Raw genomic sequence first — 18,081 nt, 5'->3', positions numbered from 1 at the left:
CCATATACTTAAAAGTGTTCAGGAAGAATTTTTCGGATCAGAGTTGCAGTGTCTACGTGCAAAAGAGGAGCTGGATGTGTGGAGTAAGATCCATTCTCATTATTGGAGTAAGAACTCATTCTGATGGAGTTTATCCATCAAGATGGCCTGCTTAGAGTAGGAGGCAGATTAATGCATGCTGATGTACCATTTGATGTTCAGCATCAAATTTCATTACCTGGTAAGCACAAATTCACAAAGGCTTTAATCCTAAGCACCCATCAACGTTTGTGCCATGCTGGAGTCCAGGCCACCATGGTTTCTCTTCGCCAGTGTTTCTGGATTCCATCTACCAGGAGTGTAGTCAAAGGCATCTTGCACACTTGTATAAAATGTTTTCATTTTTCACAAAATAAAGCTGTTCAGCTTATGGGGCAATTGCCAGCCGTTCGTGTGAATATTAGTGCACCTTTCTCAAATGTAGGCATTGATTATATGGGACCTTTCAACTTAAGGCTTGGCGGTCCTGAGTCTAGATCTTTCAGCAAAGCTTATATTGCATTATTTGTCTGTATGGCGACTCGCGCTGTGCATTTGGAGGTTGTCACTGAGTTGTCAACTAAAGCCTTTCTCGCCACATTAACTAGGTTCACATCAATTCATGGCATGCCCAACACTATTTATTCTGACAATGGTACTGCTTTCACTGGAGCCAGTGGTGAACTTCAAGAGCTCTACAATTTTTTGGATGATTCACGGAATCAACATTTGTTACAGAAGTCAGCAGCTTCTTGGAGAATTCAGTGGAACTTCATTCCACCTCGCGCACCTCACTTTGGTGGTCTTTGGGAGCGCTCAATCAGAAGTTTCAAAAGCATTTTCAAGATCGTTACTTTGAAGCAAGTTCTCAACTTTGAAGAATTACATACTCTAAGTGCTCAAATTGGAGCTATTCTCGATTCTAGACCCATTACCCCATTATCTGAAGACCCTCATGACCTAGCGTATTTGTCACCAGGACATTTCTTGATTGGTAGGCCTATAAATGCACTTCCCGTGAAATCACAACCGACAAAGCATGTGAATCACCTTGCACGCTGGCAAATGATAACGGATTTGAATAGGCAGTTCTGGGAGAGGTGGTCACAAGAATATCTAGTCACTTTGCAGCAAAAACACAAGTGGACGTCTTCAAGTGATAACATTGCTGTTGGAATTTTGGTATTGTTGAAGGATCCTGGTGCTCCACCCGCTGTTTGGAAATTGGGATGCATCACTGAGGTTTTTCCTGGTGCGGATGGGAAGGTACGAGTTGTGATGGTGCTTACTGAGTCTGGAATTTTCAAGCATGCAATTTCCAGTATTGCACCTTTACCTATCGTTGAAGATCAAGAAGACGGTGAATAAGTTTTAACATATTCTTTTTTCTTTCTTGGGCAATTCTTTGAATTTCCCAACAGGGCCCACTTTATGTTAAAACTATTCTCCATCTTCAAACAATCTCTTTTATTGATTTTTTGATTTGTATTGTAATGTTTCTCTGAGCGGTAGTCATTAGTTTGTATCTTTGCAGCTGGAGCGCTAGTGGTCCACTGCCGACTTGATACTGTGCATTCTCGTTGCACATTTTATTTATCTTTGTTCTAGTTTTTGGATATGTTCTGAAGCCTTTGTCATTTATTATTGTATTTGTCAATTTGTTGTTCGGCTTCCAGATATTTTTTGCATCTTTTTAAAGATCAATTTTATTGGTGATTTCTTGATCAAGGTGGCACCTGCTTGCTATACATTTCCTGTCTTCACTCTTTCATCGCTTGGCTTCTACCAGCAACTTCGTGTGTGTCTCCATTTATTTCTACTTTATTGGTGAAAATAGTTTCACCTCGCCCTGTTTTACTTGTTTTATTTGTTGGAGACATTTTTTTCGGTTCTTTGGAGCCATCAACTTTGAAAATCGCATTAGTAGTTCATTTGGTATCTCATTTCTAATTTGTCAACGTGTTCAGAAACTCTGTGTGTGTGTGTGTGCATCTAACTTAGTATATGAAAGTTACAACTTGAACTCTCATCTTTCGTGAAAATAGTTTTCACCTTGCCCTGTTTGTTTATTTCAATTGTTGGACATTCTCGACTGGTTCTGTGGAGTTATTTTTAGTTTTTCAAGACTTGAACACTTGTTCCAATTTTACATATTTTATTTCCATTACAGCATTCTCAAAATGGCTGCTTGCGTGTGTCTCCACATCTATCTACAAATTTAAATTTGTTTTACATATTGCAGACTCTTGTTTTACATCGAGTGCTAACCTTGTTTAGTAATTCTTTATTTGCATTATGGGACTGAAAGTTTACCCATCATTCATTCTATTGAGATTTATTGTGATATATTGCCCATATCACTGTTTAAAGTGACTCTCAATTGTAAATCACATTTTACAAACATTGCAACTGAATATTTCCAAGACTCAGGAAATATATTCTTCGAAATATTAGTTGAAAACTCTTCCTCTACAACTGGCTGCTGTTTCATCTGCATTTCAAACAAGTTGGAATCTTGTTTCTCATCTGATGTGTCCATTCGAGCTATTGGAAGCTCACGCTGTCTTCGAAGGCCCTAGACCAAACCGGGACCTTGACTTTGGCCTATTCGAGCTATTGGAAGCTCACGCTGTCCTTGAAGGCCCTAGACCAAACCGGGACCTTGGTTCTTGCATTTATGTTCCGCAGCTAAGTATTTTTGTATCATCTACTTTGTATTTTTATACTGCCCTAATCTATTTTTTTATCTTTCAGGTTAGGAATTCATGGTTGTTCATATTCAACCTCATTTATCTTTGAATTTTATTGTTCAGCAAAATTGCTCTTCAGAATTGTTCATCAGTTTTTTTGTATTCAATTCATGAATGTTCTGTGAACATTGCAATTATCAATCCTATTTAATTCTTTGATTATTGCTAAAGCTTAGTCTCTGCATTTTGCAATTAGGCTATTTCAGTATAAGCTACTGTTATTCATATAACCTTATGGTTAATTTCAACCTACCTACAGATTGATCAAATCAGTGCTGGATTGCAATGGATCGATGAAGAAATTGAGACAACAGCTCTTTGATAATAAAGAATGGAAGATAGGAGTGAGAAATAAGAGAGGCAAGATAGAATGGAGTAGGCTAGGTATTCTTAATACTGCCACTGCTTTTCATCACTGCTTGTTATACTCAAGTGATGTGGAGGAGAGAGTGACGTCTCCATGCAACCACAAAGATGTCATCCACGATATATCTCTGCTGGGCAGTGATGAATTAACGATAGTTGCAAAAACATTGAAGAAGAATACAATGTCTGGAAGAGATAGAATATCAAATGAAATGTTGAAAACACTGTACTCGTTGTCAGAGGATACGGTCCTGTCTCTATTCAATAGAATTCTCATGGAACAGTCAGTGCCTTCACAGTGGAAAGAAGCAGATATTCTACTATTGTTCAAAAAAGGTGACATGTTCGACATTAACAACTTCAGACCCATTAGTATTTCATTGTGTTTTGGAAAATTCTTCATGAAAATGCTTCAAATTCGTCTACAGCCAATACTTGATCGACAACAGCCAATCGAACAAGCAGGTTTCCGAAGTGGCTTCTCTACGTTGGATCATCTCCAGAGTGTCAATCAGCTTGTTGAGAAATGCGAAGAGTTCCAAGTTGGTGTATACTTAGCCTTCGTTGACTACAAAAAAGCGTTCGATTCTTTGGAGCACCAGTTTCTGTTCACGACTCTACAAGCGCAATTAGTCCCATCAACATATGTTAATATAATAAAACATTTCTACAACGGCAGTACAGCAAGACTATTGTTGGATAATCCGGGAGAGAGTTTCTTTATTCAGAGAGGTGTTAAGCAGGGTGACCCACTCTTGCCGATGCTCTTCAATGCTGCTTTGGAAGAAATTTTCCGACAATTTAAATAGGAAAAATATTAGAGGAGAATGTTTGAGTCATTTACACTTTGCAGACGACATCATAGTCATTGCAAAATCGGCCCAACAACTGCAAGTTATGCTCACCGATCTGTCAGCAGCTAGTAGACGAGCTGGCCTTTCTATAAACCCCTCAAAAACCTATTTGATGACAAATAGAGGATCGAAAGCTATCGTATTGGATGGATGTCCACTAAGGTGGGCGGACGAGACTATTTATCTTGGGCAGCTTATCTCATTCAGTGACAGGACGGAGAGAGAAGTAAAGCGGAGATGTGCGATCGCCTGGAGTATATATTGGGCTTTAAAATTCATACTCAAGAATAGAAATATTCGCACAAGTAAAAAAAATGGAGATACTAAGGAGTTGTGTTTTCACTACACTGGTCTACGGCTCGCAGACATGGGCTTGTAAACAAAGTGTTTTAAGAAAAATAGGAGTTACCCAAAGATCCATGGAACGCAGCATTCTAAATATCAAAAGATTTGATAAGGTGAGGAACACTGAAGTTCAAGCGATAACCAAATCAGAAGATTGGATGAGAAAGGTGCGGAGTCTGAAGTGGAAGTGGGCGGGCCATGTGGCCAGATTGAGCGACGATAGGTGGACGAAGGCTGACGTTTTGGCAGCCGGTCGGCAGAACACGCAAAGTCGGCAGACAGTGAGTCCGGTGGCAAGACGACATCGTCAAGGTGGCCGGTGCAACGTGGATGCAGTTGGCGGCGGATCGAGACAAATGGTGTGACCTGGGAGAGGCCTTTGCCTAGTAGGGGCTTGGTTTCCACAAAAAAAAATGTATCTAATATTCTCAATTTAAATAATTGTAAATATATATTCATTTATGAAGAGAATTCATTAAGTAAATTATGAGGATATTCTTTCCATATTGTGTTATTGTATAATTGTATTTGTGAAGTGGAACAATAAAGGCTTTATTTATTTATTTTATTTATTTCCATTACGGCATTCTCAAAATGGCTGCTTGCGTGTGTCTCTGCATCTATCTACAAGTTTAAATTTGTTTTACATATTGCAGACTCTTGTTTTACATCGAGTGCTAACCTTGTTTAGTAATTCTTTATTTGCATTGTGAGACTGAAAGTTTACCCATCATTCATTCTATTGAGATTTATTGTGATATATTGCCCATATCACTGTTTAAAGTGACTCTCAATTGTAAATCACATTTTACAAACATTGCAACTGAATATTTCCAAGACTCAGGAAATATATTCTTCGAAATATTAGTTGAAAACTCTTCCTCTACAACTGGCTGCTGTTTCATCTGCATTTCAAACAAGTTGGAATCTTGTTTCTCTTCTGATGTGTCCATTCGAGCTATTGGAAGCTCACGCTATCTTCGAAGGCCCTAGACCAAACCGGGACCTTGACTTTGGCCTATTCGAGCTATTGGAAGCTCACGCTGTCCTTGAAGGCCCTGGACCAAACCGGGACCTTGGTTCTTGCATTTATGTTCCGCAGCTAAGTATTTTTGTATCATCTACTTTGTATTTTTATACTGCCCTAATCTATTTTTTTTATCTTTCAGGTTAGGAATTCATGGTTGTTCATATTCAACCTCATTTATCTTTGAATTTTATTGTTCAGCAAAATTGCTCTTGAGCATTGTTCATCAGTTTTTTTGTATTGAATTCATGAATGTTCTGTGAACATTGCAATTATCAATCCTATTTAATTATTTGATTATTGCTAAAGCTTAGTCTCTGCATTTTGCAATTAGGCTATTTCAGTATAAGCTACTGTTATTCATATAACCTTATGGTTAATTTCAACCTACCTGTTTTCTTTGTTAGTATCAAACCGTTTCAAATGTTGAAGCTTTGCAATTTAACATATTTACATCTCAAATTTCCTAGGTGTTGTTTGTTATTTGAAATGACAATCGTAGGTTTAAACTAAAGACTAATTATTATAGACTCTGGTATTCTATAAACGTTTGTTTAGTAGCCATTACATTATTCCATTTTTTGATACCAGATAGATTATTTTCTACGTGCATTGCTGTTATATTCATAACCTTTTACTGTCACTCATTAATAATTAAAATCCAAATTATTCAAATTATTACTATTTCAAATTGTTATTAATTCTTGCATTCAGATTACTGTTTTTATTAACTCTGTTCTTTCTAGAAGCATTAATACCGTTTTCAAATTTACTTGATGTATTCAATCTTATCTCTTATTCATGTGTTTTGACATTCTTTAATGCTGATTAAAGTTTTGTATTTTACTAACCTACTTTTTCATTTGGTATTTCACCTTAGCCTACATGTTAATGATTAGTTTTAATACCGAGTTGCCTAAAACTGTTTTGCATTCATTCCAGTGCACAGGTTTTTGAATGCACAACGGTTCTTGCACTCATGTGGAGTTTCAGTCACGTGTCAAATCAATCAAGACACATTTGTTTCTCTTATTTCAGAATTCGATTTATTCTCTCCTATTTATACAGTCCACTCTTTTCTAAGACTAAATTCCACACTTATCGATTTGAAAGATGTTAGTGAACTTGATGGTATTGAACCTAGAGATTTTGAATTTATAAATTTTGAAGATTCTTTCATCCTTAAGACACGCCACATTGTAATTTTTGTTTTAAGTACATTTATACTTCTTGTAATTTTGATAATCGTTTATTACAAATTTAAGAAGCCAACCAGTGTACTAAATTACCGAATTGATACAAAAGTGCCAATATCATCAACCCCTACCATAAGCTATATTGTACCACCTAGATATTAGATCTAAGTTAGTAAACTTTAATTTGTAACTTCATTTTAATTTTTGTAATTTTTGAGTGTCCCAAATTTATTTTCCAGGACGAAAAAAACTTAAGGAGGGAGGAATTATGTAAACCTGAACAATTGATGTGCTGACTACTATTTTTGTCAGTACCGCTTAGTGTCGCTCTCAGCGCGCTTGATGTGTTAACATGTATTTTTTTGCAAATGAAATTTCTTTTTAAAAACTGAGTTTAAATGAACCTGTACGTGTTATATATATATATATATATATATATATATATATATATATATATATATATATATATATATACAGCACATAACAGGAGACACAAGACATAAATAGATTGAAAACACTAAGAAACTTACATTAGAAACGGAAATTTTCGGAAACTGAGTTTCCTTCCTCAACCGAGTACTGAGTGGGTAGCCTACAGTTTGAAATAAAACGGTCGTGACCACGACCAAGTGCTATAGAGTATAGACTGTATAATCGTTGGAAATTATGAAGTCGATGAACTTCTACAGACCACGGAAATGGAAATCCCCAAATTAAATTCTAAGTGTGGAATAAAGTCACTAAATATGAACTAAATAGTTAGTTAGGAGCTATAAACTATAGCTCCAATCCAAATATAATAGGATGGAGGAAAACGCTTCATTGCACAAGGATCAGAGATGTGCGCAGATGTTTCCTTGACCGCTCCTTGACCTCATTGAGATGAGTTATACCCTTATTATCCATGACTGTCATAGAAATAGTGGAATGACTGGCAACTGCCAAAATACCCAGCCTAGCAAAAAGGGGCTTGTAGTGTGCACGAAGTTCGCTTGCACTCATGATCAAGGCAGCAGGTTTTCGCAGCTTCAGTACGTCCACAACCTTAGCTGAATAACCCATATGAGTATATCATAACAAATATGACAGTGGGAAAGAGTATGACCAAATAAGCCTCCGTCCAAATTCTCTTCAGCTTCAGTAACATGAAACAAATTCTGTACGGTCTCTTGGTCACCTGCTGAATGTAGCTAGCCCAGCTAAGTGTTGCTTCCAAAACAAAGCCATCTTCAGCAATGAAGACGTGAAAAATGGTACAAAAAATAACTACGGTTTTATTCTAGCCTATTATTCCAACACGAACATAAATAGATAAGTATAATAAGGAATGGAAGTATCAAAATGTTTTTAAATAATACACTAACAAGCAAATAAAACTGAAATTTGATATATAATATTGGATTAAGAGACTTGACAAAATGTTTGGTTGTCAAATTTCAAGTCTTCTTATCCAATGTAAATCGTAACATCTCAAATAACTTACTCAAAAGAAAGTCAAATGATATTATAATGCAGTATTTTTGTCAATACATGCACTATTTTTGCTGTCTGAGAAATGGAAAACTTGCATTAAAATGCATGAACGAAAACTAGATTGAAATGGAATAGACTATTATAAGTAGATGAAAAGTAAGTGGGATCAAAGGTTCTATTGAGAGACCAAGACTAACAGTGTTATGCCCAAATTTCACCTACATACATAATTATACAGGGTTGGGCAGGGATGTATGGATGATTTAAAATAACAGCTACTCACTCATTTTGAAAAGAAACTCGAAAGTTATTTTTTTAGTGTTTACCTTGGATGTTGCTATTATAAAAAATGAAGAGGAAAAATTGATAATGTACGAAAAATATCACCTGTTAAATGCTGTCCGTTTTTGTCCATACACTCCTGTAGACGTTGTGAGAAGTTGTCCACACTCTTCTGAAGCATTGCACGTGGTATCGTTCGAATTTCTTGTGTTTTTGTTTTGCTCAGGGCTTCAAGGGTTCGTGATTCGTTCATGTGTACACGTGCTTTTAGGTAGCCCCATAAAACCTCGTAATTATTGGCCCTTCTTTTTCTCGAAAAAACGGTCGAACCGTCACTGTCAATACGAATCGTTACCTAATGATGCTGAGTGAATTTTTTCTGCCATATTGAGAAGACGACGTATCAATGTCAATGTATGGTTTCAACAAGATGGGGCGACATGCCATACATCGAGAGCAGCTGTGGAATTTCTAAGGTAGACCTTCCCTGGACGCCTCATTTCGTTGCGTGGAGATGTGGAGTGGCCTCCTCGGTCACCGGACCTGTCACCTTGTGACTATTTTTTATGGGGCTACCTAAAAGCATGTGTATAAATTAACAAACCACGAACCCTTGAAGCCCTGAGTGAAGCAATAACATAATAAATTCGATCAGTACCACGTGCAATGCTTCAGAGGAGTGTGGACAACTTCTCACAACGTCTACAGGATTGTATGGACAAAAACGGACAGCATTTAACAGATGTTATTTTTCGTACATAATCAATTTTTCCTCTACAATTTTTATAATGGCAACATCCAAGGTACACACTAGAAAAATAAATTTGAGTTTCTTTTAAAAATGAGTAACTGTTATCTCAAATCATCCATACCTCCCTGCCTAACCATGTACATTATAGTGAAAATGTTGTGTCTATTATTTTTAGTATTACATAATAAGTATAATATATAGTTTAGTAGGAGCAAAATGTAGTGGAGCACTCTTCGATCAACATATCGACTAAGTATGTGGATAAACCATTGCCGAATCCTGTATTTATTCATAGCTTGCACACGATTTGGAAACGGTGCGGAGTTAGAAAAGGAAGGAACTCTCCTATGTCTAATGTCATTCAAGAATTACAATGTCTATCAGGTGCTGACTTCATAAAGTGAATCTCACTATAGCGTAGTAACTTATTTGAAGTACTGTAACCTATAGCATTGAATAAACAATCTAAAAAATGTGTATAACTATTCTCTGCCTATAGTCTGTTCTGGGAGCCGAAAGACGATGTAAACAAACATGCACGTGTGAGAGTGGGACTTGGAGCAGCAAGCCCAATTCACAGTAGCCATGCTAGAATAATCACGAACCTGATTCAGTGAGGATTTGCGTTTAGAATAGCATTGTGAGCTGGTATTTAAGAGTCAAACAATTAAAATATGATTAATCAATTTAATACGTACGGTACACCAGCGCAAACTCCATGTTATTGTTAGCTCTCCTTTTAATAAATCGACTATCGTAACTCGTAGAGTTTATTCCAAGTCTATTAAACTAAATCTTACCTATTTGCGAGTTAGGTTAGGTTTAGAAATTCAAATTTTGAAATACATGGAACTGAAGCTCACCTATTTGCGACTTCATAATTTTCAATTCCTCGATGGGTGATTGCAGCGCAACAATATTAGACATTGCTACAGACAATGAAGCAAGATTGGTGTTCTCACAACTAATGAAGAGACCCTGATCCGTGCCCTTGGTGCATTCACATGGATAGAGGAGCTGAGAAGTTGGAGGACACGGATATTTGGGTCCCGGGGGAATGTAGCCTCCATCACAGCCAAGCAATAACACAAGTCTGGAATTCAATCAAAAATCATAATGAATAAAACAATAATTCTAATACAGTGCCGTACCAAAGGAGCTTGAAGGAATATTAAAGAATACGGGACATGAACAGAGAGATATTGATGTTTAAAATCAATTTTGTATTTTATAGCCCCACATTAAATATTTCACACACAATCCACCCGATGATCAACGATGATGCTTGATACAGTACAGTAGGTAGGCTACTAATCTTCGTTAGTTCAAAAACTATGTTTTTCATGTCAGCATTGTAAAATTCTAATAATGGCTCTAAATGAAATCGTCATTTTTACTTACGGTACTGTCCAAGTCTTATGTGAATAAATTATTCATTCCAGATGGCGAAAAAGGTTGGAAACTATACATCTTCAAGAAATATAAATGCAATTATACTCACATCAAGATTGGGAACTTCATTTTCAAGAAATTTACTACCAAGACATCATGTTCAATTGTAGAAAAATATCATTTCCTGGCAAGTAACCTTCAACAAAAATTGGAAAGTAAAATGATTCACTTCACAATGTTGACCACAGCACAGACACAGACCACAATATTATTAATTTGTTTTCAACTTTCAACGTTTCAACGTACACTTGAAGCAGCTGTTGCCTGTACTAAACTTTATTATTTCGTCTGTCTGGGCCAACGAGCTAAAATATAGTAAACTATAGAGTGGCTGAGTGGCCGCTATTCCTGTTACGAATTGAACATGGGCAGCCATGACAGAGAGAGGCAAAGCGGCGGAAAATTTGAATGGCCCTATTGATATAATGGAAACTTGCATAAAAGACAAGGTGCAGATCAGTTATATTTAATAAATACTACACTGAATTTTGATTGAACATTTTAAATATATGTATTACAGTTGTTATACATTGATAAAATAAATTGTTTGAATTGCTTTACTTGAAGCCTTGGTGAAATTAATGTAGCCCAAGTTACAGTGTTAATACTGCTTAGCCATCATATTGCAATACCATCATCATTATAAATATAATAATTAGTCATAGAAATCAATTTAATTCACAAAGACACATCTATTCGTGCAGTGGCAGACTGGTTCTTCTTGAAATCTTGCCTCTCTCTGTCATGGCTGCCCTTAGTTGGCCGTGTAACACATTGAGAGCGCTGTAAGCACACCAACAGCCGCTCTATGGTTTACTAAATAAATAATAATAAATGAATAAATTTATTTGTTTCAAGCACATATGCTAATACAAACGAGTTGAGTTGAATACAGTCATTACATTCTATGATATCACATTACTGGTATGTCTTAAATCATGCTTTAAATATAAATCACAAGTAAGAGTACTTTAGTAAGTATATGTTCCTAATATATACAGAAGAATAGATCTATCACATTCGAAAAATTTGAAATTTTAAAATAAAATATCTGTACATTTTTATGTAATAACAATTCCATATCTATCAATCATAGCACTCCAGTATAATATATATACATATTTTATACCTATATTTTTTACCTATACATATTTTATAAACGTGCAATAACAGTTCAACTACAAAAATAATGATTTTTTTATAATATTTATCCAATACCACATTTCTCACATACTAATAAAATACCATTTATAGTAATCAACAATAATAACATTCCAGTTTTAAATATCTACCTATTCCTATTTTATAAACGAAATGAGTAATAACAGTATTAACTTCAACAATAATAAATTCTAGACAAATATATCCAATAATACATTTTTATATAATAATCCATCACACATACAATAATCTCTTCCAACTATTTTATTTTTAGAGCTCAATCTATCCTCATCAAACTTACTTTATTCAGCTCACTGCATTCCCCATTTAACCGTCTAAAATGAGCATCGAATACTTTTAATATTTTCAATGATAGCCTCTGTTCCCTGACTATAATTATCGGACATTACTCAAGTGCTTATTATCATAGATTTGGTTTCGATTGCTTTCATTGTATACCCATACAAACGGTTGATTTTCTGCTCCGTAAAGTTCGAAAGTAAAACCATGAGTTTGTCATAGTCAGTAACCACATTTGTAGTGAATTTTTCTAAATAGTGTCTTCTTCTTATTCCACCATACATCGGGCACCTTAACAGAAAATGCTCCACATATTCCTTCTCTTTCATATAACAAACTAGTAAGTAACCCGTGCTTCGCAAGGGTCTATTTTAAAACTGCAAAATGAAAACTTGATGTAATAAAAAATTTGAAATTTGAAAATAGGCCTATAATCATCCTCGGTTAATGAAGAATCTTTATGCAAAATTTCAAATCAATCAGTCCAGTAGTTCAGACGTGATGATGTGTGAAACACAATTTTCCTACATCACGAGTGCTACAAACGAAGGCCAATGATAGGCCTACAGCATGAAGACTATGTCCATTTCATTTGTACTGGTGGCAAAATTTTACATTAAAAATAATTATTTGATAAAATCCAAGTTCAATTTTAATGAAAACAAATTCCTTCAAAAAATAATTGATAATAATACGTTTTGTTGGAAAAAATTAAGAACAAAAAAATTGGGAAGCATCGGGATTCAAAACCTGGAACCATCGCTCCGTAAGCTAGCGTTTTACCGTTGCGCTACACTGCTGTTTGAAAATGTTGGTCTTGTAACAGCATTATAACCTCCTCATAAAAAACACACTTTGGACTATTGAACTTCATGTACGGTAGCATAGATGAATTTTAACATTAATTCTGAAAAATCTAGAAGGAAAATTGAAATTTGGGCTTCCAGGTGCACAACATTGATATCTTTAGAATCTATGTTAAAAATTTGGAGATCCAAATCATTCCCGTTTTTCCGGTATGCCATCCACAAGTTGACATGTTTTGATGCAAACAAACGAACACACAAACAAGCACAACCCTACTCTCTCTTATTATATAGATAGGGCATTCTAATGAGCTGTTAATCCATATTCCCAGGTCTCTATTATTATATAAATAGAGAGCGTTTCTAGTGGCTAAGCGCAGTTGTGCGACGCAGCGCGTTTTCGCAAAAGACATTTTATACAGTACCTAGCTGTTCACCAATCATGAAAAGAGGGTTCAATCTTTTATAATGTGGGCTACTTGTTGAGTTCAGAGCTGCTTCTATGTCTTGTGTGTAAAGCCTGTCGAAATAGTTTTGTACAGGTTTCCTTTTTCAACTTGTAAGACTTTAGAAAACTTTTCTCTGTCCTGCCAATCTCCAACCAGATTGCAACCTGCCAGATGCAACTGATAACCTTGGTTATCTTGACCTTGTTGCGCCAACTCGTATAATCTATCAATGCATTCTCTGGGGTATCTCCCGTTAGCCATTGACATAACTCTACAGATGGTCTTCCAGTCTCCAATCTCAATGACCAGCTGGGAGTGCTTCTATTCAACAGGAGTAAACGCTTTAGAAAATAAAGCTGTGCTTTCTCCACTCTATTCATACAGCTTAGACCCCATATCTCCGATCCATATAGCACTGCGGGCATGAGAATTGAATCATAGAGCTTCATTTTGCTCGCCCAAACATCCGACTTAGCCTTTCTTAGAATATTTATGGTTGTCTCTCCAATGTATCTAGATATACTAACTTGAAACTCCGCGAATTTATTGAATTTTCCCGAAGAGTGGAAGGTACTTTTAGCTATTTACAATATCCAGTTTCTTATCTCTGTAATAGAAAGCTGCATTACGTCTGAGGCCTTTTTTATGAAATGCAACTACCTTTGTTTTATCTATGTTTACTAACAACTTCAATTTATCACAATACTCGGCCAGGCACTTCAACTTGTTTCTTAGATCTGAGTCACTGTCTGCCAGAATAACAATGTCATCCGCGAACATTAGCATCATGACGTCCACATTTCTATTTAAAGGGATACCATGTAGACCTCTCTCTCTAAAATTATGCTCTATTTCCCTTAAATAACATGTAAAAAGTAAAGGACTCAAGGAGTCCTATAGTAAAACGCCTTATAGTAAAACGCCCCTGTAAAAGTACTACTTTATAGTAAAACGCCCCTGTAAAACGCCTTTTGACACCTTTATAGGCTGTGAAATTCCATCCTGACGACCCTTATCGACTATCTATGGTTTACTATATATTAGCTCGTTGGTCTGGGCACAGTATACATACAGTATGGAAACTTGGCTAGTACCCTGACGCAAAAATCCGCCATCTTGTTAGAAAGCGCTGCATTGTAATATAGTGAGATTCACGATATAATGGCAGTGAAGAAAGATAGGAGAAAAACGTTGCCAAGTCTCTCCATTTTGCCACTGACTGTACACAGCTGTTACTCAATTCATCCCATTAAATTTAATATAATAATAATATCATTTCCTTGATAAAATAATCAATTTGATGTCAAATTAATAAATAAAATATTTTTTTTCATAATTTGATTCAAAAATTTGCTATTATAACTGAGATCAGATTTTTATTTTCTACAAACCTGGAATAGGGGCTAATTTGAAAAGCTGTGATACAACAGTCTGAATTTCAAAACAACAGATTTTAAGTTATTTGGTACGTATTCTATTTCAATTTCTTTTAAAAATTATAGAAAAATAGAAATCCTTTTTGAAATAAGTAATTTCAATGGAAATAATTCTAAAATAACCTTCCAATATTATCTATACCAGTACGAGTAGGTCTAACCTAAACATGTAGGCTAACTACTGAAGCATGGATGAAGTCTAGGATGGTTAGTTATCAACTTTTAAAATGTCATTTCAGGTATTTTAATTTGTTTTTCTCATACGGTACGGTAATGTTTAAAAATTATTTCATTATTTCAAAAATAAATTTTATATCAATTATACGACTTGTGTACCCATGTATTTTCAAGAAAAAAAATGGCGGCTGAGAATTTTTTGTACAGTTACTGTCAAAAGTAAATATAAAATAATCTGGCAAATAGACAAAATTGCAAAGCGAGAGAGAAATAGTGCTATCTGTTTTGTTGTATGATAGAAAAGGACAGCAACAGTATTGTCAATCGTACACTGCCATTATAATGTGGACCTCACTATAGTATTGATGGTAGGTTCGGATCACTTTAATGATCCGGATCAATTATTGATCTCATTCAGTGCCACGAGCCAATCAGAAGACCAGGATTGGAACTTCCCAAGGTCACGTGACGTGTCTAGTATTTGCGGCATGTAAAAAGCATTGGTTAGATAGGCGTTTTATTGACAGTTTCCACTCTGTACCTATTCTGTGGTCTGATAGGAGAGGTAACAGAATACATACAGAAAGGTAACTACCTCGATGCATTTTACATGGCAACAAGACCTCGAGTGCACCAAGGCCGCCATCTTTGTAGAAATTAAATCTACCGCTAATTTCAAAGCACTCTCAAATCGAAGCATTGCTTCTTTTGTTCTGATATAAAAAAATAGCTATGAAATAACTTGAAATGAGTCAATTCAAATCAATATATCATAATTATCCAATACTATTTGCGATATTATAATTTAGGCTATAATGATGATTAACACAGTGATTGGAAAAACTTGTATAAATATTCTGATACAACATAGTGAAAAGTAATGATTGGACTGATATTATTATGAAGAAATAAGTTCTGGTTCTACAAATATTCAATAAAATTCATTCTCTGATATTTTTCTTTCATAATTTTCATAACATCTAGTTAAAGACTAATAAGCTATTCTATTTTGACTTAAATTGATAAGAATATTGTTTGTGAAGGTGAAACCCCTTTGGTTCAGTATTCTATATTGGTCAAGAATTAAATTATAGGTTTTCACATAAAAGGATACTCTACTTTTGCACTTCCATTTGGAAACTTTAGCACTTAACTAATTTGTGCGGCTTTCTGCATTATAGTTTATCCCATGCATGTTGAGCAGCTGGATTGCTTCCACATTCAGATGTTGATGAAGTCTTCCCTCATGTTTCTCTGCAAATCTCTGAGTTTTACTGATGACTGTCACCACATACAAGTCACGGTGGAGATCAGAGTTCCTGATGTACCAAGGATCGTTTACTCAACTTCTGTTATTCTGGAAGCGCTGATCCTGATATATTATCAGGTGCAGCCCTTACACAAAGGTGAATTGAAGGTGGGTGTGATTGGGGATCCTTCTAAGATTGAAAATACTACTTTATAAATGACTTTAAAAATCTGGTCCGCCATCTTGAATCCGCCATTTTGAATGCAACTGAATTTTTTTAAATAGGAAGGTGGTCATGTGATACAGAATTTCAAGTAAGAAAATGAATGATGAAAACCACATATCGATTTCTTAGACCATTTGAAAGATATTCACATTATTAATGAAGGGTCGATGTCAAACGAGGCAAACGACAGAAGAGTCCTGCGACAGTTGAGACCAGCGACAGTAGAGACCGGCGACATTCAAGGCCAGCGACAGTAGAGGACTCCTGAAAAAGTGGCCTCAAATGTCGCCTGCGTTAGGCGACAGTTGAGGCCACTCTAATTCTTGTACAGCCCCGACAGTCGAGACCTACGACGGCAGAGGACTCCTGAAAAAGTGGCCGCAAATGTCGCCTGCGTTAGGCGACATGCGTCAGTCTCGACTGCGTTAGGCGACAGTTGAGGCCACTCTAATTTTTGTACAGCCCCGACAGTCGAGACCTACGACGGGAGAGGACTCCTGAAAAAGTGGCCTCAAATGTCGCCTGTGTTAGGCGACAGTTGAGGCCACTCTAATTTTCATACACTCCCGACAGTCGAGGCCTATGACCATAGAGGACTGTGTAACCTACGAGTCGTAGGCCTCGAATGTTGTTGGTCTCGACTGTCGCGCTCCCTTAATGAATACCACTTATTTATTTCATTCCTGATTTTCATGGTATTGATTTATGATGTGAATAAAACGGTTTGAGATATCGATATGTGCTTTCCACCATTAATTTTTCCTTGAAATCTCGTATCAAAATCATGTATTCCATAACCATCTTTCTATTTAAAAAAAAAATTGCATTCAAAATGGCGGACCAGATTTTTAAAGTCATAGTGGAGTAGTGTTTTCAATTTCACTAGGATCCCCAATCACACGCATCATCAATAATTCACCTTTGTGTAAGGGCTGCACCTGTTATCATCCAGCGCTCCCAGAATAACAGAAGTTGAGTAAACGATCCTTGGTACATCAGGAACTCTGATCTCCACCGTGACCTGGGAGTGATGAAAGTCATCAGTGAGCCACAGTAAAACAACATTATTGATTTCTCAAACCGTTTGGAAGATAAAGTGTATAATGCCAGTATATATTGTAATCTACATAAATAAAGTACTCAATCAATCTCTCACTCTCTCTCTCTCTACGATCGTGTGTTGATTGAAGAAATATTATTTTATATACTATTATCCTTTCCAGAGGTTAACAATCATTTGTCACAATAGTTGACAATCATTTGTTGAAACACGGCCAATTTATGTATTTTTATTACAATATTATATTATCGATATCTGAATATTGCATTCGGTCATTATTCTGTTCAATTTTTGGAACTTATTAAATTCGTTAATTAATTAGCTATACTGTCATTTATTGTCAATTAGCGGATAATAGTAATAATAATAATAATGGGCAATTTCATGTGCAATAGAACGGCTTAAGTCTTTGTATATTGCAGCTGTCAATGAAGATAAATTAATGTATCAATCATATTAAAAGTTTCAAGAATCTTCTTGCAAAGATTTTATTTCATTTTTGAATAAATTTGAATGTTAAAGAAGTCGATTCTATTGGCCAAACGGTTGCCTATTGTGATACATCTTTCAAGAGGCAATGTATAACTTCTCACATATAGGCATGAAACTGATGGAAACTCCTCAAGTTGCGTGTGGGTACTACAATTCCAATTCCATGATTGCCAACTTTCAGGTGTCCATGAAGGCATTTGTGCAGAAATAT

At 35.8% G+C, this 18,081-nt stretch overlaps 1 protein-coding gene across 3 annotated transcripts in view; it reads right to left on the bottom strand.

Moving 5' to 3' along the window:
- Positions 1 to 10,806, bottom strand: part of LOC111047796 (toll-like receptor 3) — a 150,955-nt gene extending 140,149 nt beyond the window's left edge. Inside the window, exons 1-2 of one of the 3 annotated variants that reach the window (XM_039442987.1) lie at positions 10,564 to 10,806; positions 9,926 to 10,155 (exon numbers count right to left, since the gene is read on the bottom strand). In XM_039442987.1, the coding sequence (XP_039298921.1) occupies positions 9,926 to 10,155; positions 10,564 to 10,583 (250 nt within the window). In that variant the 5' untranslated portion in view covers positions 10,584 to 10,806. The remainder of the gene's footprint in view (positions 1 to 9,925; positions 10,156 to 10,563) is intronic. The other 2 variants (XM_039442988.1, XM_022333638.2) reach the window with 2 other exon arrangements.
- Between the last annotated feature and the right edge of the window lie 7,275 nt (positions 10,807 to 18,081).

The sequence above is a fragment of the Nilaparvata lugens genome, chromosome X (assembly GCF_014356525.2).
Source record: "Nilaparvata lugens isolate BPH chromosome X, ASM1435652v1, whole genome shotgun sequence".
NCBI lineage: Eukaryota > Metazoa > Arthropoda > Insecta > Hemiptera > Delphacidae > Nilaparvata > Nilaparvata lugens.
The sequence above is the reverse complement of the archived record's forward strand: the minus strand, read 5'-3'. Positions and strand labels throughout refer to the sequence as shown.